Source organism: Emys orbicularis, chromosome 7 (genome assembly GCF_028017835.1).
Source record: "Emys orbicularis isolate rEmyOrb1 chromosome 7, rEmyOrb1.hap1, whole genome shotgun sequence".
Classification (NCBI taxonomy): domain Eukaryota; kingdom Metazoa; phylum Chordata; order Testudines; family Emydidae; genus Emys; species Emys orbicularis.
The window spans coordinates 96,932,702-96,954,219 of NC_088689.1; the positions used below are offsets into that span (position 1 = coordinate 96,932,702).

The 21,518-nt window shown below is 43.0% G+C and overlaps 1 protein-coding gene across 1 annotated transcript in view; it reads right to left on the reverse strand.

Moving 5' to 3' along the window:
• The window catches only part of PHF2 (PHD finger protein 2), a 139,930-nt gene that overhangs the window by 57,978 nt on the left and 60,434 nt on the right, over positions 1–21,518 (reverse strand). The window contains exons 2-3 of the mRNA XM_065407318.1: positions 7,859–7,944; positions 1,612–1,726 (exon numbers count right to left, since the gene is read on the reverse strand). Coding sequence (XP_065263390.1) covers positions 1,612–1,726; positions 7,859–7,944 — 201 coding nt within the window. The remainder of the gene's footprint in view (positions 1–1,611; positions 1,727–7,858; positions 7,945–21,518) is intronic.

Here is a 21,518-nt window from a genome sequence, read left to right on the forward strand (position 1 = left end):
TTTCTGGCCTTAAAATCTATTAATATAGCTGCACAATTTGGTAAACATAGTTTTTAACTGGCCAGTCCAAAAATGGCTAAGCTGAAAACCAAAGAGTTCAAAGATCTAAAATCATACAAGTAAAATTGCTAAGCATTGAGTTAAGTGAAAAATACACCTATACACAATGTTCACAAAAAAGAAACTTTGGCAAATAAATTTGCAGCTGATTCCCCATAGAGTAATGATTTGTGGGCAGACATTTTAAATTAAGGCAATCTTCTCCATAAATTATAGAACTTTTGTATTTACTGAGTACACTCTACCTGCCTCCAAACATGATTGTGAAATAGTCTCAATCACTACTTCGATCCACTTATAAGAACCAGAAAAAATTATCATTCTGATGAATAGAGGTACAGAGTTACAAAATAAATGTGTAAGATGCCCACTATCAATACCCCAAACAAGTTTTTGTTACTGTAGCAACTAAGGATGTGGCTACCTTTTTGTTCAAGCTGAGATGGACTTCAGAAATGTCTGCACTATTCTTGAGCATTGAACATAATTCATCAGGTTTCTCACCTAAGTATTACTGTGTGGCGATGTCGTAAGCCGTGCCACTCCAGCACGCATGCTTGCGGCCTGTCATGGCCCCGAAGGCTCACTGCACTCAGCAACCCTTGGGTCTTTTCAGACCGGATTAGTTCAACCACTCTTTGTGGGGTCTGATTTATTCATTCCTTCTGCAGAGAGCAACTCACTTATTTAGCTGCTCAAGTCCATGCCCTCTCTGGGTCCATGCAAGAGTCTCGGTCAATTTCCTACCCTGTTCAGGAGGTACCAGCCCTTCTCCCAGAGCTAGGCTGTACTTCAGACAATCCCTGTGTCCCTCTCCTTAGGACAGGAGCCTCCTCGCAATTCCTCCTTGGAGCTGGAGTTGTACTTTAGGCAGCTGTAGAGCCTCAGGCAGCTACTCCTCCACCTGGCCCTTTTCCCAGTCAGCCCTTCCACCCTCAGGCAAGGAGAGTTCAGCAGGCAGAACTTGCTCCACTGCTGTTTTCTCCCTGATAACTCAGGACCCTGGAGGAGCCTTCTTATTCCCTGCCGTGTCCACAGGCATCTGCCCTGTTATGAAGGAGGCAGCATTTATGCTGGCCCCTTCTCCCAGCTCATTCTTTATTGGCTGGGTGAGAGTGGAGCCCCCACCCCTCTCTCTGCAAGACTCCAGGTCCTTAAAAGATAAAGTAACAGGATTCCTTCTAGATGCTACTTCTTCCCAGGACCCCGTCAGCGCCAGTTTTACAGGTGTTAGTAAGGAACAGGACCAGCTAACTGGGGAAAGCACCTGTTTTAATAGTGCTGCACCAATGTAACTGAGAGGAGAATTTGGGCCATTACACGTAATGACAATCACTAAAGACTTAAAGTCTGTGAAATTAGCTTAAAACTAGGTCTTTACATGGCAAACGTTCACATGGGGAATTCTCTTTCATTCACTCCTCTCCCTATGCTGTATATAAACTAAGCAAACGACATTCACCACAGTTCCTCCTCCACTTGAGCACAAATTATAATTGGCCATGTGCATCACAGTAATCGCACTTTTACTTACATAGCTGCATAACCTACCTTGGGAAAGTTCGACTTCGAAGTTCCTTTATAAAGACTTGACTCCCATTCTGTACAGGTTTGACCTCTGTTGACTGCCCGGTATCATGTTTATGCCAATTTCTTTTCTTTTTCACTGAAAGAGAGTGAATTGGACAGCACCATACGCTAAGTAGGGGATCTTTATTAAAACATTCTGTGAGAGAAAGTTCTTAGTAGTACTTTCTATGCAAGCCAAGAAAAGAGAAGCCCACTATGCAGCACTGTTAATTTTAACATTGTGTTCTGATTCACCATTAGACAATTACACTGTAGCCTGAAGATCTATTACATACTGAACCGTGTTCGTTTGTAACATAAGGGAAACCAGACGGATAATTACTGAGCTCTACGGCTATCACAAGCATTAAGCAAATGCAGGCTCTGGATAACATTTTGTACTTGCCAGACTACACACTTAATCTTTATTGTAAACCTCCCAAAAAATCTTCTCTTCTGCTCTCTCAATTTGTAGCATAGATCATTATGAACATGCTCTTTCTTTGCCACACCTCACCAAGGGCCTGAGCCAAAGTCAATGGAAGTCTTTTCATTGAATTCAAGTGGCTTTGGATCAGGCCCTAAATACAAAATGCCTCATTCTGGCAAGAAAATCTAGTATCCATGTTCAGTGTAAAAAGATGCAAGTTCACATCCAATCCAGTTTTTGGAGCATCTTTCATTACCATGCTTCTAAATACAAGCCAGACTCATACTATGTTGATGGGGCAGAGCAGAATGCCCCTGGCTCATGCTCTCAATGGATGACAGACATTTAGGCAAGCTGATCAGGGAAATGGGATCAGCTGAAATATGCACAGTCAAATCAAGTCACATGTCAACTTGCTTCTGACTTTTCTTTTCAACAGTTACTTAACACTGGCCAAGAAGAACCATTCCAGTTTTTACCAATAATCAGCATTAAATCTCTCAGCTGCTCCTGCTTTTAGACTCACGTGGGGTGTTTATTGCGGTAGGAAATTACTGACATCAGAAATGTAGTCTCCCCTAATTTTAAGCTTTCTGCCCTCCGAATTTTTTGTATCCTGGGTTCATATTGTACCTAAAGGTGGGCAAGCTGGTTAGGATAAAATATGAAACCTGAGACTCCACAAAACCTCAAAGCAAACCCAAACTTTTCTTATGTTCAAACCAGTTTTGTGGAAGAAAGCCACCTGCCTCTATCACCATGACTGGACATGTGCCCTTCCACAGCCCTCCCCTTCCCTTCCCCTCCCCCTCCCCCCACACTCACTCTTTGACTACCAAAGGAGCTGGGGAGATGGGAGGCCCAAACTATAACATGCTTAGACCTTGAAAAACCACCTCAGTATGCTGGCCAGGACTTTGGAAGTAGAGACATCTACTGAAGAATCCTTCCCAGGTTTTGTACAACACATACTGGTTTTATTAGTTCCATGCTGCTCTCCAGCCTAGCTGGATATAGTCATTAAAGCTGCTAGTTCTTTATCTTAATGCCCGTCAGGCTTAGTGTATTAGTTCAATACTCCCAGTAACATAGGAATCAACCCCAACATGTACACCACTCCCTCCCACTTTCCCTTCCCATGACCTCTACCCATCTCCCAACATCCTGGTTCTGTTCCGTATCAACTGGCCCAGCTAAACAGGTGTGTCATTAAGAGAATTCTATCATACCCCTTCTTTTCTTTTTCCTCAAAATTGCCTATATTTCTAGACAAAGTCATGAAGCTGTAGCTTATAATAAATACTCATTGCAACTCTTTTCAATCATCACACTCTGAAATAACATTGTAACTTAGGGTGATATTTTCACAAAGGGCAGGTAACTCCTATTGAAAAATCTATAGATGCTTAATTCCCATTTGAAATCTCCCTCATAGATGCTGCGTCACGTAGTGCAGCATTCCATCAGGGATTACACAACCAGTATCAGCCAATTTCTTTACTACGTTTGTAAAATGCGTACCACAGTGAGGAATATTTGATTTGGGCTTCTGGGAACAACTGCAGCAGAAATGTAATATATAATTTAAAATTATAAACAACTACCAGAGCTGGCCAAAAAAAATGCAGGGTTGTGGGGGAAGGGGGTTGGCAAAGAATGCAGAAATATTTTTGCAAAACTTGTCCATCAAAATTTTGAATTTACAAAAAATTGTCATCGAGATATCAGATTTTTCAAACAGCTCTAATAACTATATTCTCTCACTTTTGTCTCAAGCTGAATACACCACATGAATTCAGATGTATACTTAAACGTACATAAATATATTTAGAACCAAAGGACATCTATAAGCTCATTTTGTTATCTTTTGATTGACACTATTTCAAACATTTGAGCCTGATTCCCCTTTTATTTATATCACTGTAACTTCATTGATTTCAGTGGAATTTCTCCTGATTTTCACTGGTGTGAAGGAAATCAGGCCAAATGTTTTCCCCTGCGTTATGAAAATGAACCAAGCTTGTCTAAACAGAGCACTTAAATTTAAATTACAACATCAGAAATGTATTTGTGAACATGTATATTTTTTCCCCAAACAGAAGTATCTCCAAATTTCATTAAATCAAAATGACTTTAAATGTCACAAGCAATTTTCTGAAATAGTAGTCACCAAGTGACATTGGTAAAGTGGAGAATGTAAGAAAAGGAACATGATTTTTAACTTTGACATCTGAAGAGCATACATCATTGAATGCGTTCACCAGAAATATAAATATATTTAAAATCCATGCAAGTTACATAACAGAGACAATCAGTGAACATGTGCTTCTCTTTGCTAGCCTTGCAATAATTAAATCTTGGCCGTGAATTATCATATCTGGAACAACACCTACTCATTTAATACAAAATTGATACTGCAAGATAACTCAGCTAGTTTACACATAAATTGTAACAGTTAACAACAAATGAAATTCATAATCTCATACAGGTCCGGGAACACGCTGCACACAACTGTTTGACAGAATAACTTAACATAGGGCCTGTTCCTGCTTTCACTTCAAGACAGGCCCCTAATTTTTCCAGTCTGTTGCAGTTACACACACCACATGAAAGGGTGGAAGGATCACACCCTGACATCTCATTTTTACAATGTGACTTATACGCCTTTTATTTTATGGCTATAAGAACCTACATAATTGGTGTTGTTTTTTTAATGTTCTTGAAAATTGCTGTTCATTTTGAGAAACTATAAACATACAGATCAAGAAAATTCAGTTTGTGATATTCCAGTAATAAACTAAGATTTCAGCACTAACGTTGCAGGTCTTTACACTCTAATGACTGATTTTGTGATGTCATGATACGCTGTATCTTAGATACAACAGTGAAAAAAAACCTCATAGCATTGTTGTGGTAGTATCAGGGCCGGCTCTAGCATTTTTGCCACCCCAAGCACACACACAAAAAAAGCCGCAATAGCGATCGGCGGCAATTTGGCGGCAGGTCCTTCGCTCCCAGAGGGAGTGACGGCCCCACCGCCGAATTGCCGCCGAACGGCCGGACATGCCGCCCTCCCCTTCGTTGGCCGCCCCAGGCACCTGCTTGCTACGCCGGTGCCTGGAGCCGGCCCTGTGTAGTATGACACTCTACTTCTGCCACAGCTGTAACCACATATGTTTACAAGACTGTTGCAGTCGCAATGTTTTTGATACAACACCTTTATATCTACCATACTGTGCAATACTGACTGTGAGAGACATATTGTCAAAGGCAGATTTTGTTAAGGAACGGAAAGCCAAGAACCTGCTTAAAGAATTAAAAGTTAGCTGTTATTTCAACTCTAATTGTCATAATTGGTATATTACTCTTGTAATCTTCTTATTGAAGCAGCCAGTGGTTGAATTCTAAGATTATGCACCCATGTTTTCTTATGTAATTTATATTTAATTCCTGATTACAGACTTATGCTTCTTCTGTCTGATTTTTTTTCCACATTGAAGACTAGATGTCTTCCATCATTCATAATTTACGGCCAAGTGGAAGCAAGAAAAGCATCAAATACATTTTAACGTAATACAAGAATTTCACTCAGAGTCTAGAAAAATCATGCTTTATCTCCTACAATGAGGCAATGACTGACCCTGCATATCTTCAGTCATACCACTCCTTTTCCAGACAAGCCATTCTATTGCTAAATGATTCACTTTAAAGATGACTTGTAGTTATTTATTTGACCTACTCCTGATGTATGTGTGTCACTACAAATTTGAGAAATAGGCAGGGTGAGGCTTTCAAACCCACCTAGAGGAAAATGAGGGTAATATTTTTCCTCTACGTGTTCTTAATTGTAGTTTGTTGCATAACAGCAACAATCTCTGCCAATTGGTAGCATATTTATAATAAAATGCTTTTAAATTAAGCATTTAATTTTTCACAATGATTGGGGGAAGGATATTCTTGTATAGTAAACAGAATTCTTTATTCATTTGGCCAAAGCAAAAACATCCTGCAGTTCTTTATCAGGTAAAACCCCCACTCACATCAGCAATCTTTTTATACAGGTGGGAGTTTTGCCTGAGAAAGAACCAGCTCCCCCAATGTACCCTAAAATTTTAATGGCCACCAAAATTGCCATTTAACCATTGTAGTGAGGTGGTGTGGCTCCCCGCTGCCCCGGAGGGGGAAGAGCCCATCCAGAGGCCGGAGTGGGCGGAGCTAGGGAGCTCTGAGCCCGCCCCTCAGAGGGTCAGGCGGCGACCCGGAAGTACAAAGGCTCGCCCTCAGAGCTCAGTCAGGCCCCAGCCGCCGGAGAGACCAGACGTCTCCAGCCTAGCTCATGACTGGGAAGACTCCGCGCCCAAGGCGGCCGCCAGGACTGGCCGGGCCTGCCTTGCGCCCGTTACCCGGAAGAGTTGCCGGGCCTGCCCTGCGCCCGTTACCCGGAGGAGTTGCCAGACCTACCCTGCACTCGCTACCCGGAGGAGCTGCCAGGCCTGCCGCCCGCCCACTACCCAGCGGAACCCATGGTACTGGCTCCCCCGGAGGACAACACCCAGATCCAGGTACTACCCGAGGGGGAGTCTGGAAGTAGCCTGGGAGCAGCCGACCCCCTAGCCTAGTCTGGCTGCAGCACTGCCAGAGCCCATGTCAGTGTGTTGCGGTCAGGATCCCCACTGACACAGCAGCGGGTCTTCTGCCGCTGCTAGGGCCCCGGGCTGGGACGCAGTGGAGTGGGAGGGCCTGCATCCCCCCTGCCACCCAACCCGTGGGTGGCAGTCTCCCCTCTCCCAGGCCTTTGGAGGCTTGGGGCCTACTGTTGTTGCTCAGCCCTGACTGCGGGCCTGAGCCCTGACCCATTGTTGCCCCGCCCTGACCCAGGGCCTGGGCTCCCTACTGTTTATACTGTTGTTGCTCAGCCCTGCCTGAGGGCCTGAGCACCTGACTCTGCATTGCCCAGCCCTGACCCCTTGGGCTTAACAGGCCCTAGGTCAGGGCCTGTTTATACTGTGGTTGCTCAGCCCTGACAGGGCCTGAGCTCCTGACTCAGCGTTTGTTGCCCCACCCTGACCTAGGGCCCGGGCTAGCTACAGTTTGTACCGCTATCTGCTCAAGCCCTGACTGAGGGCCAGAGCCCTGACTTAGCATTGTTGCCCCGCCCTGAGCCAGGGCCAGGCTTACCGTGTTTCTTCCGGTTACAGCAAGGGCTGCCGAGGGAGACCCCACGGCCGGACGAATCCCCCCAGCTCAACGGTGTGTAGTGAGCCGGTGTGGCTCCCCACCGTCCCGGAGAGGGTCGAGCCCCAGCAAACCCTTGTACAACCATATGTGCATGCCAGACATAATACAGTGTTTCTTATTCTTGTTATCAGAAGACAAAAGCCATAGTGTAATTACGATAAGTGACTGTATCAGATCTATCTACCTAACCAGGAACTATTACAGCCTGTACCTAAGTGCCTCATTAATGGATTTTATCCTCAACACCTTGGTGAAGTAGGAAAGTGTTATATTCATTTTACAAATGGGGGACTGAGCATGGGGTAGATGAAATGATTTGCCCTAGGTTACATAGGATGCCTGGGCTAGGCTAAGCAGGGAAATGAATTTACATCTCCCAGCCCCATCTTTGTTACCCTTACTGTGTTTTGAATCCCGTTGTAGCAGGACTGCCATATAGAACGTAAGAAACACACTTAAATTAAAATATATATTTTTATATCCAAACATTGAGAAACTAGCTATTGCTTAAACATAGAGTATCTACTTGAGAGGGTGCAGGAATCAAGCAGGTATACTTACAAGTAGACTTTCCATGGGTTTTCTCACAATTCGGACAATGATAGATGTCAATATCTGGTGCCTCCTCTTCTTCTACGCCAACACAACTGGAATATTAAAAAAAATAGACCATCCTCAGTCTGGCTCTAAAGGTGCAAATATACAAAGTGATCAAAATTTTAACTTTGCAATTAATATGCAGCCATGTTAATCACTAAGGGTATATCAAGGCAAAATGTGATGAACCTCTTCTGTGTGCATAAGGTCAGGTCAAATGTCACTGCAGCCTACACTGCTGGTCTAGTACTGAAAGAGGTGTCTCCCAGACACTTGTTTGCCAGTTTAATATGGGCCTCCCTTACAGAGTGGTAGAGACTCTGATTAAAATTTCTTTGCTCCATTCACAAAGACCACATTAGCTGGCTGGGACAAAATAATATTCCCATCTACACACCGTTCTGGAAATTCAATCCACCCCAAAGACAATAAACAAAACACAAACCCTTTTACAAAATACCTATGGACTGTTGTTAGACAGTAGGGCAATGTTGGCAAGTGGTAGGGACACAATAATATATAACATGCACAACATAAGTAGATTCCATCTCTGTTACAATGTTATGAAGAAGAGAAGGAAAGGGTGACACACAAAGCTCACTGCACTTTAGGCTGCCAAAATAGGTTGTATTGTGGCAGCTGCTCGGAACACCCACTGAGATTATTTTGGATGTCACAACATATGTAACAATACAGTGCAGCCTGCGGGCATGCTGTGTGAATGCAATCCAACGGCAGACCAGAGCACTAGGAGGAAAACAAAACTAAATTACAAAAGAATGAAGTACCCAAGATAAGAAGTTGTTGTATAGTCAAAGTAGGGAGCAGCCAGCCAAATAATCGAACTCCACACGGAGCAAAGGCAAACAGGATTTTTTTCATGCTTGTTCTGCCTAAAACAGCCTAGACTATGTAAGGCAAATTTGAAGCACAGAAAAGAGAACTTCAGTCCTCCATGAATCAGGCTGGGAACCTAAGGATACAGCCCCCCATTCCTTCTTCCATAGAAACTGTGCTCAGCACAGGACCCAAGGCTGGGGGAGAGACAAAGATAGATCTATACCATCTTTGCCTTGATCCCCTGGGCTGCCAGGGACTAGTTCAGTCCCCCAACATAAATTAGACAGTCTCAGGATTCCTCTAACGTACACTAGTTGAAACGGCCCCAAAGGGCTGTTACACCAGCCAGGGATTGCCAGAGTGCCCTGACTGTAACCCTTCTGCTGGGTATGCCCCCCACCCCATGCCAGAGGAAGGAGGATGGGCTAGATCCAGGAAACTCCTCAGCTGTAGAGCTCCGGTGGCGCAAAGGGGACATTGTGGGTCAGAATCTGATCCACAATCTTTAACTGACTATTGGTAAAGCCAAGTGCATTCCTCCACTATAAAAATGAGTGAATTTCCCTTTCACAGAGACAGGCAATAGGGGTTTGTCACAGTGCCACTTGTGCCAATAAAATTATGCTCTCCCTAGTCACTCAACTACATCAGTACCAGCATGGGCCATCTCCTTGTAATATCTGGGGAAGGAGGAGAGTCTTACTAAAACCTGGATGGAGATTTTTGACTCCTGAAATGCACTAAAGCCCTGACCACACTAGTGTTTGCAAAAGTGTGCCTGAAACCATTTTTGAAACCCAGTTTAACACAACTCACATCCATACCTAACATGATTACAAACCCTGTGACTACCACATTAAAAACATCTGCACTAGGAGGTGGTCTATAGCATGGCTTCCTTTAGCATGGTTATTGACTACCATCTCAAAAAATGTTGTCCAATTTCTGCCAGAAATCTTCTTGACTGTTTTTCAACACTTGCACTAACAAAATGTGACTCGCTATGTGGACAGTATCCCAGGCTCATTCGGAGTTGAACTGTATATGTTCATCTAATATCTGCAACCAAAATAATACAAAACATGCTTTTCCGCTGAAAGAACCCTAAATAATGTGAATGCTAAAAGTTATAATAGTGCAAGGGAGAGGAGAAGTGGATCGGTGCAAAACAAGTTCTACCACGTTAGCCCATATGTTTGAAGGTCCCGCCCCTGAGTTGTATTGCTAGCATTATCTGATTGGTATGGCAATAAAAAATTTTTTGACTCCTCTGTAAAAATATAGATATGGCTGTATCTGTTGGCATTGCTCTAATACTTCAACAAATACAAAAGAAATTGATCTCTCTAAATTGTTGACTTGGAAACCTACAGGAAAAAAATTAAGGACAGGAAAATCATCACGACAGTCCAGATCATTAGGGTCAAGGATTTTACAGGCAGTAAAATGCCAGATTAGCCATCAGAGAATTTAAACAAACCTCATAAATTAGCACAAGTAAAACAGAATTGTAGCATTCATATCTCCAAAAAGCTGCATCAGCTGCTTATGCCACTGCTTTCAACTTGTCAAGCTTAGTAAAGGTATGGATTAGGCTCTAAAGTGGTGCTTTGAAAAGTCTATATTTAGCTACACTAAGCAGCCGAGAACAGGCTTACCTTGCTTTATGAAGAGGTATGAAAAGCTACTAATAATGGGGCTAAGGCTTAAGTGTATGGAGGGACCTGTTGCTCTTAGGGCAGGAAAAGTTATTTAAGGAGAATCAAATAGGAAAATAAGAATAATGTATAGCAAACAGGATCAGGCTTCACCCTCACGCTGACCCTAGATAAACAGGGTACTGGAGGTAATAGACGCCCATATAAGACAAAGCCCTGAATATCAGGACATGTGGTCATCCTACCTAGGGTATGGTTTCTGCACAAGGGTTTGCATATTTACATTTACTAAGGCTCAGATTCTGCCACATTCATTGTGTGGAGCAGTACCTTACTCCAAGAGTAGTTCCACTAATGAGTAAGGGGGCAGAATCTGGCCCTAAAGTCCCAGAGTGCCTTGCTGCACTAATTCAGACCTTTATCCCAACTCTGGGCTACTTTAGGAGCCCCTTCCTCTCACTGAATGCCTTACTCCACAAATAATCCCACTGACGTCAACAGGATTATTCATGGGGGAAGGTACTATTCCATATGAATAAAGCCTTCCATTCAAGACATGTAGACACCACCACTCCCTAAAGCCTCATCTACACTATAGGTTAGTTAAAAACAGTTCCCTCCAGTACTGCCAGCAATTCAGCTACACTAACTTACCCCCTGTAACCTCATTTTGGCTAAAGAACTTGACTGTAGGGATGGGGAACCAATGTAGATTTCAAAACTTTTTGCAAAATTAATATGGGTTCATTAACTGCTTTCCCTTTTAACACCTTATTTTTCTCAAGAGTGATGTCATTCTTTAAAAAAAAGTGTTTTTCTAGCTAAAGGAAACCCTCTGCTCTGTAGAAGAGCCCCCCTAAAATGCGGATGGCATGAGTGCCTGCTGTGCACTGTATTTATTTTTTCATGAGCATCTTTTCTTTGCCCCTCTCTGTGCCTTTTTGCACAGTCTCTTTGTATCTGTTTGTCATGCTTCTCCCTGCTTCTTCTCTCCCCACCCCCCATTTCTCTTAAGAGAGAAACACATTTCGCAGTGCTTGGGTCAAACATTTGACCCCCACACATACAGCGATCAAGTGGGTTCAAAGTTAGACAAAGTGAGATCAGATGTAACAAGTGTGGTAGCAGACTACAGCCAAAGGCCATGCTATAGTGATTCCCACATCAGTCTATTGCTATGGAACCTGGACATGACAGCACCACCACAAAGAACAGTGGCACCCTTGACCTATTATGCATATGAAGAGATGCAATCAGATCATACATGAGAGGTTCTGCAAAGCAACTGCAAATCCGGCACTGAAACAATAGTTATAAAAGTGCAGCCAAAGCTGAAAACAGCACAGGGAACTGGAATCCTGGCCAATATCCTGGGACCGCAGCAGCTGCCAGCCTCCTCACGGTCTGTTCCCCACTTCCAGAGGCTATGATTGCAAGGGGGCCACAAGCTGGCTTCTCCTTACTCTGTGCAGTACTGCTCCTTTAACTGCTTGGGATGCTGGCAGCTGAAGTCCAGGAGCTGGTTTTCAGAAGGGATTCAGGGAGGAAGCAGACAGTAGAGTGGCTTCACAAGAAGGTAGATGAGAGTAAGGGAGCAGAGCACTGCTGTTTCCCAGGACAGGGGAGGGAAGCAAGGGACAGAGCAGTCTCTGAGGTGCTGCTCCTTTAAGGAAACAAGAAGCAACAGAGGGTGCAGCAGCAGGAGGTGGAGCTGGGAAGCAGCACTCTGGGCAACAGCAGATTTATTTGCCTCATTTGGGTTAGTGGTCTGAGAATCAGTTTTTAAAAGCCTATAAACACTGTGGAACAATATGTTCACCTCTCAGCAGGATTCTCTCAGCTCCCAAATCACACACAGAGTACCATGCAGATTACCCTTCTGAAAGAGACCTTTACAAGTGTGGTACTGTTTGCAATGCAAGGACACCTAGGGTCCACCTAATTACCACACACAGACCCACTTATTTGTGCAACTAGGTACCTACTACAATTGTGCACACAATCACCATGGCTGCATGCCCTAATAAGGTATTGGTAGATCCCCAGGCAGTACCCATTTCTCTGGCTTATGAGCTGTCCCTTGCTACATTTTTGACATGGTGACAATGATGAAGATTTGCAGGACTGGACATGTCCTCCTTTTGGAAGACACCAGGTTCCCCAAGCAAATACAGAGACAGTGAACTTTTAATTGGTGAAGGATCAAGAGGAGGGAAAGAAATGCTCCTGAGATGACCTGAAAAAGAACCTCATTCATTGTGACATTGATATTAACATGTGAGATGCTACAGCAGTAAACATGTCAGTTGGGGACCAAGGAAACATCTGGTGCAGAAAGTTATGCTGATGCAAGGCATGCTAGTCAGGCAACAAGACAACAGGGTTCTTCCCGAGCAAAGAGAGAGACAGAATCTTATCAATTCAGCTAAAAAAATGCTATTCCATTTTCTTGCCCAACCTGTAGAAAAGCCTGCAAAGATGGAAAAGGACATTAACCATCTACGTGTCCAAAACATTTTCTTGTTAAATCAGTATGAAGGACAACCAGGCTGGGGTGATTTTAATCAAGGCAATTTAAATAAGTGACTTAAATCACTTGATTTAAAAAAATATGTTTAAAGTTGTAACCATATTGAGGCTTTGTAAAACCTGTTTGAAATTTGTGCTATTGCATCTTTCAATTAAAATTTAAATGCTGGTATAGGCAGGGTATCTTATTTGAATTTTACAAAACTGCTGTAGGCAAAAAATAAAATAGAAAAAATTAAGGCCCTGATCCTGCAATCATTTGAGTAGGTACATAACATGCTTAAAGTTAAGCAGATGCAGAAGTGTTTGCAGGATCATGGGCTGAAATTGTATTTTAATTAAAAATTTCTCTCTTAATGGTACAAAATCTTAGTCACCTCAAAACAAAATTGCTTCAATGTTAACAACAAAAAGTTGTTTAGACTTTCAATTCACTAAGAAAGTTATTGCGAACTTTTTTATACAGATCCAAATTTTTCAAAAATATTAGCCTAAAGTTAGGCTTCTAAACCCATATTTAGGCACCTATGTATGGGATTTTCAAAAGCACTTAAGTGATTTAGAAGCCCAAATCTCATTGACTTCAAACTGCAACCCCACCAGAAGAGTATATTCTAGCCCAGGGGTAGGCAACCTATGACACGCATTCCGAAGGCGGCACACGAGCTGATTTTCAGTGGCACTCGTGCTGCCCGAGTCCTGGCCACCAGTCCAGGGGGGCTCTGCATTTTAATTTAATTTTAAATTAAGCTTCTTAAACATTTTAAAAACCTTATTTACTTTACATACAACAATAGTTTAGTTATATATTATAGACTTATAGAAAGAGACCTTCTGGAAACGTTAAAATGTATTACTGGCACGCGAAACCTTAAATCAGAGTGAATAAATGAAGACTCGGCACACCACTTCTGAAAGGTTGCCGAACCCTGTTCTAGCCAAAGCATTTCAGCTTTTCTGACTCGAGGAAGCTCAATGTAGTGGAAGGTGATGCTGGTTGCAAATATAGCATGAGCAATTTGCTTGTCAGTTTTTTGATTTTGTGGTGTTTGCATAAGCCCTGGACCGGTCTTTTTCAGCATGGAAGCATTTTAAATGTGAAACTTCTTAATAAAAAAAAACTATGTAAAATCTTATATTCTACTAACAATTCAGAAACATAGACACAAGTAAAAAAATGTTAGCAATTTTAGCAACATAAATAAAAAGTCTGATTTTAAAAAATATTTAAATAAAAAAACTGATTTTTTTTAAAACAAATTCATATTTGTATCCACCCTGAGGACAACTCTTGGTAACAAAACCTGCAAAGCTACATTACATTTTAGAGCTCTTAGCACAGAAGCGGGCCCTTTGAAGTAGTCTTATTACCTCACCCCCATTCTAATAAAGCAATATAGTAAAGAAATAGTGTGACTTCTTAGGACGCTAACGGCTCACTTTTGAACCGATTATATTACAGTTGCCTCAGAACACACTTACGTGTGTCATTTTCACCTGTTCACTTTCAGATGTGATCAGTCTCTTCTGATGCGTATTGTATTATGCTCTAGTATTCCCTGGCACCTAATATTTGTCAAATAGTTTATTTGACAATGGGGGGCGGGTTTGTCACTTATATTATTCAACTAGCTCTATAAGCTGATCAGGCAGTATTCACTGCATCCGTTGTTGAATAAATTGTTCATGATTTTTTAATTTGACTAGCACAAGACATATAAATCAATACAAGCCTCCTGGGTCTGTATTCTGCTAATTTAATTAAAACTTATTTTTAACTCTTTTCTGCCTTACCAAAATAGGGCGAAAGGCCTAGAGACTTTTAACGCTGCCCTAGAACAGGCACTTCACTCTTAATTTCAAAGGACTCCAGAAATATACGTGTCTTGTTCTCACACTGAATCAGCTCCCAGCCCCAAGTAGTAACACTGAGGGTGCTCCAGCCTCAGACCTTGGGAATAACCCAGCACCACACTGGTGGGGAGCAATACAATAATACTTTGCACTTCAATAGCAGCTTTCATCCAAGATTTCAAAGTTGCTCTACGAACAATCAATCAATCCTCACAACCACATCCTGGTGAGGAATGTATTACCCTCAGCTTATGGATGGGGAAACTGAGACACAGAGATGCAACAGTACAAAGCAAGGCCCTAGTTCTGCCCCTATTGAAGTCAGTGGGAGTTTTGCCACCAACGTTAATAAAAGTCAGTGACAAAGCCACAAGCGTGTGCTCATGGATTCTTGATTCCCAGAAAACCCAGAGATGGAAAGGCTGTGGTGTCAGACAATGATCCAGCTTACTTTTTTTTTACTTTGTGTGGAACAAATGACTGCCAGAGTCAAGTTTAAAACCTCTGAATGCAGCCGCTCCCACCCCCTACCCACCCCCTCATCCTCTCTCCGACTCATCCCCTTAGCTCCATTCTACCTTTCCTCTCCCATTCACTGACTCCCTCTCCAGCATCATTCTGGATTTCTCCTTAACACTCTTCATTCATCCTCCACTCACTTCCGCTCCCTCTTTCAGTGCCCCATTCCCTCTCTCTGCCCTCAGTCACCTACCCACCCAATCTTTCTTTTCTCTTACCTTCGGGGGGGGGGGGAGGGAGGAAGCTAGTGATGGCACCTAGAGGTGTATTTGCCCAGAGTCAGCAGATTGAGACCCATTTTCCCATCTGCTGCAGCAGGAGGCATGGCTCTCAGGCCTGGCTTGTTTATGTGGTAGTGAAGGCAGCACACATAGGTAGGCTGCTCAGGGCCTGGTGCTGGCTCCCTAGCAGCAGGAGGGCTCAGGGACCATGCTGAGCAGCAGAGACTGACCCCTGTGTGATGCATGCCTGAGAGCTGAGGACACAGCTTCTAATCACATGGTTTGGAAAAGTGATAGGAAAATAGACATGTGTGGTATTTTTAATCCTAGTAACGGTGGTGATCCATAATTCACCTGAACTCCCCTTCCATCTAATAACAACACAGGATCTAAAAGCACAATGTCCCTGCAAGACATTTATCATTCACTGAGCAGCAGTGTTCTTCCTTTCGCTTGTAGCTTATGTGAAAGGTCGGATACTCTTGCCCCACAGGGCTTTGTTGGAACACCACACCTATCCCAATTTCAGAAGCCTCCACCTGAGCTATAATAAGAGTGGAGAGAAATCAGGACTTCTCAGAAGTAGAAAGAATCATGATTTATCCTCCCATATTTTATGGTTATCCAGCACTGCCGCATCTACTTGATCAAACTTTTATTACTCTTTTTGATCAGATCTGACATTGTATGCAATTTCAGCAAAACTGAAGCATTTACTCGAATGCCTAGTCAGCCTAGGGAAAGCTCTAACTTGCTCAGATGCAGAACTTTTTCAGCAAGGGCTTGCTTTTTTATCCAGTTTACCAGACAGGTTGACACACTGATTCTCACGTGACCAAATGATGACATCTGCAAGTGCTTTAACCATATGTCAAATACCATAACGGAGGCAAGTGATGCTATAGAATGGAAAGAAGAATGAGGATGGGAGAATAGCAAATCCAAACTATGGCCCAATTCAGCAGAGAATTTAAGCACATGTTAATTTTAAGTGCACAAGCAAGCCCATTGAGTTTAGGCCCTGATTCAGCAAAGCACTTAATGAGAGCAAACTCTGAATATACCAAGTAATCAATACTCCATTTAATTGGAAGGCGTATACACCTTACAGATGAGCCAGGGTAGGGAGAAAATACATTTGGAGGTACAGATTTCAGCAACTCCCTCATTTCAAAACAAACTCTATCCCCTGAATCCACCTGTCAATGTTTGTGCTAGACAGCTGCTTCAACGACCTGCTAGAACAAAGCCATGTAAAGCACATCAAATCTGTAATATCCAAGTCTCCTACGTGCTAATCAAAAACAAACTGACAGGCAGGATTTCCAAGAGAGTTAGCAAAATAGGTTCGATGTCCAGGTGCCCTCTACAGTCTGATGTTTTTAAGATTCTAATGCCATTGCCATCTACTGCTTCATCTTTTTGCACCAAGTGCTGAACTCTGACCGTGCACTCCCCCTCCCTTGCACCTGACAGGGCAGCAGTCCTTTGGCTGTTTGGCGAACATTCCAGGGGAGAACAGAATGCATCCAGGGTCACCCTGATAGCCTGTTACTTTCAATGGAACATCAACGGGGTCATGGCAGCACATCAGGGAACCCAGAGGACCTGGACCAGGAGATGTGGAGATAAAAAGAAACTCTTTCATAGTACTGAGCACAGGACTAGGAGCCAAGAGTTTCTACCCTGTTTTACACCAACTCCCCCGTGTGGTCCCAAGCAAATTACTTAACCTCTTTGACTCAGCTTCCCCATCAACAAAACAATGGTACTTGCCTGCCTACCTCAGAGGGTGCTGTGCAGATTAATTCATTAATATTTGTGTAGGGCTTTGAGGAGAAGCTCTACGTAAATGCTCAGTGGTGCAACTGAATACTGCTCTTTTAATTGCTTTCCTTTAGTGTGTGGGCTCCATTGTTTGGAATACTCTTGTAGGAGTTTGTAAATAAAACATTTTGTTCTTTTCCATTCCACAAATCCTCAGATTTTCAAAAGATTTCCAGCAGCTGCATGATCTGGCCCTTGGTTCATGTAGGGACAGAGCCTCTTTCATTGCTCATTGGAACCATCAAATGATGTCCGCATCGCTCTGTGTTAACCAGGTATATGTTACTGTATAGCCAGCACAGAGAGCAGCAAACGTTGCTTTTTTAATGGCTGTTTATTTTCTGTAGTCTCAGCAATAATAGCAACTTTAAAACAAACATACTCGGTATTTGGAACTTGGAGGATTTCCCCCAAATCAGATTATAAGATCTTCCAGGCAGTTCGTTTTCGGTTTTAAAAACTTTGACCATGCCCCTTTGAGTTGAGGGTTTTATAATATAGTAAAGGGGCTGGAGGGAAAAATAGCACAATGTATAACTAATGTGGATTATTTGTTGCAATGCAGTGTCTAAGGGAGTATAAACTAAGGCATATCAACCTCAGACCAGGTCTGCGCTGTGGACATTTCCAGAAAAATTCCCACCGGTGTACAGAATGATCCAGCTGAGCCGGTGTTAGCACAAACAGGAAGCATGATGGAGACAGGGCTCTGGCAGCCGGACCTGCTTTTACCTCCATTTTAGTTAAACCTGCTGAAAGCAAGTCTAAGCAAAGTGGTGGTTAAAAACATGTCCCATCTACCTTGATGGCATATTTTCTACACAAGGAATATGCTTTTGAGCTAAACAGCCATGGTCCAAATCCTGAGATGTGCCGAGCACCATTAAAGTCACTGAAGTCAATGGGAATTGTAGGTGTACCATTAAAAAGTACTCCTTGTCTCTAGCACACGCTCTACAAGGTAGGCGGGTATTGTCTGTGTAAAGAGGCACAATGTTATTGCTACTGCAGTTTGCTCCTGGTAAATACAGGTGTGTGTTACAAAACACATTCAGAAAGTAAAGCTAGTCAGAATGCAGCAGCCTGCTTGGTAAATGGAGCGTCACAGCGTGAGAACATTCAAGTGGTGCTTTGTAAGCTGCACTGGCTGCCTGTAGGTTTCCAAATGGAATTTAAGGTGCTGGCGTTGACCTACCAAGCCCTCAACAGCCTGGGACTTACTCATATAAGAGACCGCCTCTCTCCCTGTGACATACAACCAAAGCTGATTGGGCAGGGGGAACTTTTCCTTTGGCATATGGTCACCCTTCTGTTGACTCTTCAAGCACCCTGTCAGACTCATTTTGGAGGGAGCCTTTGGCGAAGGAAATGCGGTCCATGGGGGGATGTTTAACAGAGGTGGGGAATAGGGATATTGATTCATTTTTATTTTATCTGCACTCTGTGATTCACTGGGGATTTTGTTATGCATTGCAGGGTTGCTGCCATCTTTCTTTTATGTTCGCAGCTGTGCTTTAAGCTGACTGTCAGGGATGCCTAAAGTATAAGATAACTTCCCCTTTTCATTTTAGAAAACTAACTTAATAAAAGCCATATCATAGTTCTGAACAGAAATGGAAGCTGGCGTGAATGACAGTGAGGAGCTGCTTGCGCGGCTTCTTCCTAGACATATTCCTTTTAGCCAGTTGTACAAGTTGTACTATCTTGGATACACTTTATTCTTTGGATGACTACAGCACCTTTTAAAAAAAAAAAAAAAAAAAACTTGCTTGCAATTGTGGCGTATAACAGAGAATTAGCCCTCTGGGAGGCAGCATGAATCACTTGACCTCTAGAAAGCTACTTGTAAGACTAGGTGAAATCAGGACCTTCCTGAAAAACAAATGTTACAGCCAAGTTAAGCTATTCGAAGAATTATTTTAAAATTGCAAAATGGGAGCTAACAAATCCCATTATCTAATCTGATCTATCTCTGGCATTGGTACAGACCCCATAACTACAGTATGCAGGCACTAAAATACACTCTATATCTATCCATGTATCCAGAATAAAGACATACCTAGGAAGACCTAAATATTAAGCTCCTGAGACCCAGTGATCTGAAATGCCAAACAGCTTGAAAGAACACCCAGCTGCTCTTACTGATTTTCTAAAAATGATAACCCATGAGAAATAGTGTCTACCGAAAAAATCACAATAATAATTTTGAAAAACATAGGTTAAGCGTTTCTCAGCAGGAGCGATACAAGCCACGAGGAGAGTTAAAATAACAGCGGATACAGGATCAAAACACTGACGCCAACAAGCCCTTGAATTTCACTGATGGAATTTCATGTTTTATGTAGTCAACAATATCCATATTGGTCAAACCTGAATCATAAAACCAGCTAAAAAAACACCAGTCAGATTATATTTACCAATCCTTATTACAGGATATTTTTTTCCTAAGGTGTAACAGCAGCCTCTCCATTATATCCAATAGCATTCATCATAATCCTTCCCCAGTCATTATATTTTTTAGCATACTATTCATTGTGGGAAAAGCCCTTCTGGTTTTTCAGACACCAACAGCCTGATCCAAAAGACATTAGGAGTCTCTCCATTTATTTCTGTGGGTGTTGGATCAGGCCTGTTCACGACAGATTTTGGTTTGGAAGGAAACCGGAGTTTACTTCATCCTGCAGAAAGTTCCTAGCTTTATTATTTACATTGCTATTGTTCTTGGGTAAATAATGTTACAGTGCTTAAAGACCAGATTTGTAAAGATATTTCAGTGCCTAACTCCCATTGCAGTTCAAAGATCTAGCCGTGCAAACGGGTCACTGCCTCCCAAGCACCTCCTCAGGGCACAGAGTAACCTTACGGCATCCCTACCTCGGTTTCCCCTCAGTGACTTAGCCCTCTGGTTCAGCCATTAACAAAAAGTCCACAGCTTCCAGCTTATAAAGGTCCACAGCAAATAAAGTCTTTGTGCTAGTTTCAAACGGGCCCAGCCCCTTCTTCCCGTGGGGTCTGTCTCCCCTCTTCTAATTCAAGGACTCTTCTACCCACCCTATGAACGCAGCTTTCAGCCCTTTCCCATCTCTCCCCTCAGCCCCTCCTGGACTTCTTTGGGTTGCTCCCTGCTCCTTCCCAGGCCTCCCTGACCAGGAGTCTTTCCCTGGTCTTGCTCTCGGCAGGAACTCCCAGACCTTCCTACGTGGATTCCTCCACTGGCTCACAGTGTCCAAGTGGCCCTCCAGGCCCAAACCCTCCGGTCAAAGGTCTCCACAGGACCCACCTGCTCTCTGAAGCAGCTTCCTTTCCCTGCTCCCTTCTGGCTCTTCATAGAGACCAGCGGCCCTGCATTAGGCCTCATGGAGAGGTTGTTAATGAGGCACAGTTGGGCTGGACCTGTTCCCTCTCAAACAGCCCAGTCTACCCGGTGACAGGCCTAAGTGACTTAGGAGCCTATTGTCTTGGCTACACATTTAGTTCTTGGCCAGCAGGGGTGTGACTCTACCCACATGAGCCTGCTGGGCGGACCCTACTGACGTGTCTGTGCTTTGATCTAGTCCTTTTTGAAAGAGGGCTTCGGAAGTGACTTAGGCTCAATATGCCATAAGTGACTTAGATTCTTCTGAAATGTCTGTTTGCTGGATGGGAATTTAAAATGCTTTATGTTTTCCACTACGTATATTTTTTTACCTCTGAAAAGAAAATATTAGAATAAAAATGTCCTCGCCTTCCCCCCAGGAAAGCTGAAAATGGGGGACAAACATACATGGAAGATGGTTCAGTGAGAGTTTTCTCTCCAAGTTAAATGAAAAAGAGTAAAATTTTCAAAAGCATGTAAGTGACTTAGGAACCTATTTCCCATCTTCAGCAGTTCATGGGAACTTAGCAGCCTAAATCCCATTGACATAAACTCCATACTATCCTCTCAATTATTCTTGTTATCTACATAAATATCCAAAACCTGTTTGATTCTTGCCAAACTCTTGACCTCAATGCCATCCTGTGGCAATGAGTCACAGAGGCTAATTGCAACCCTGTGCCAAAAGTGTTTCCTTTGATCGGTTTTGAATTTGCCACCATTCAATTTCAAAGAACACTCCCTTGTTCTTGTGTTATGAGACAGGGAGAAAATTCCAGTTTATAAAGACCTCCTTATTAGGTTTTTCTTTTTAAACTGTA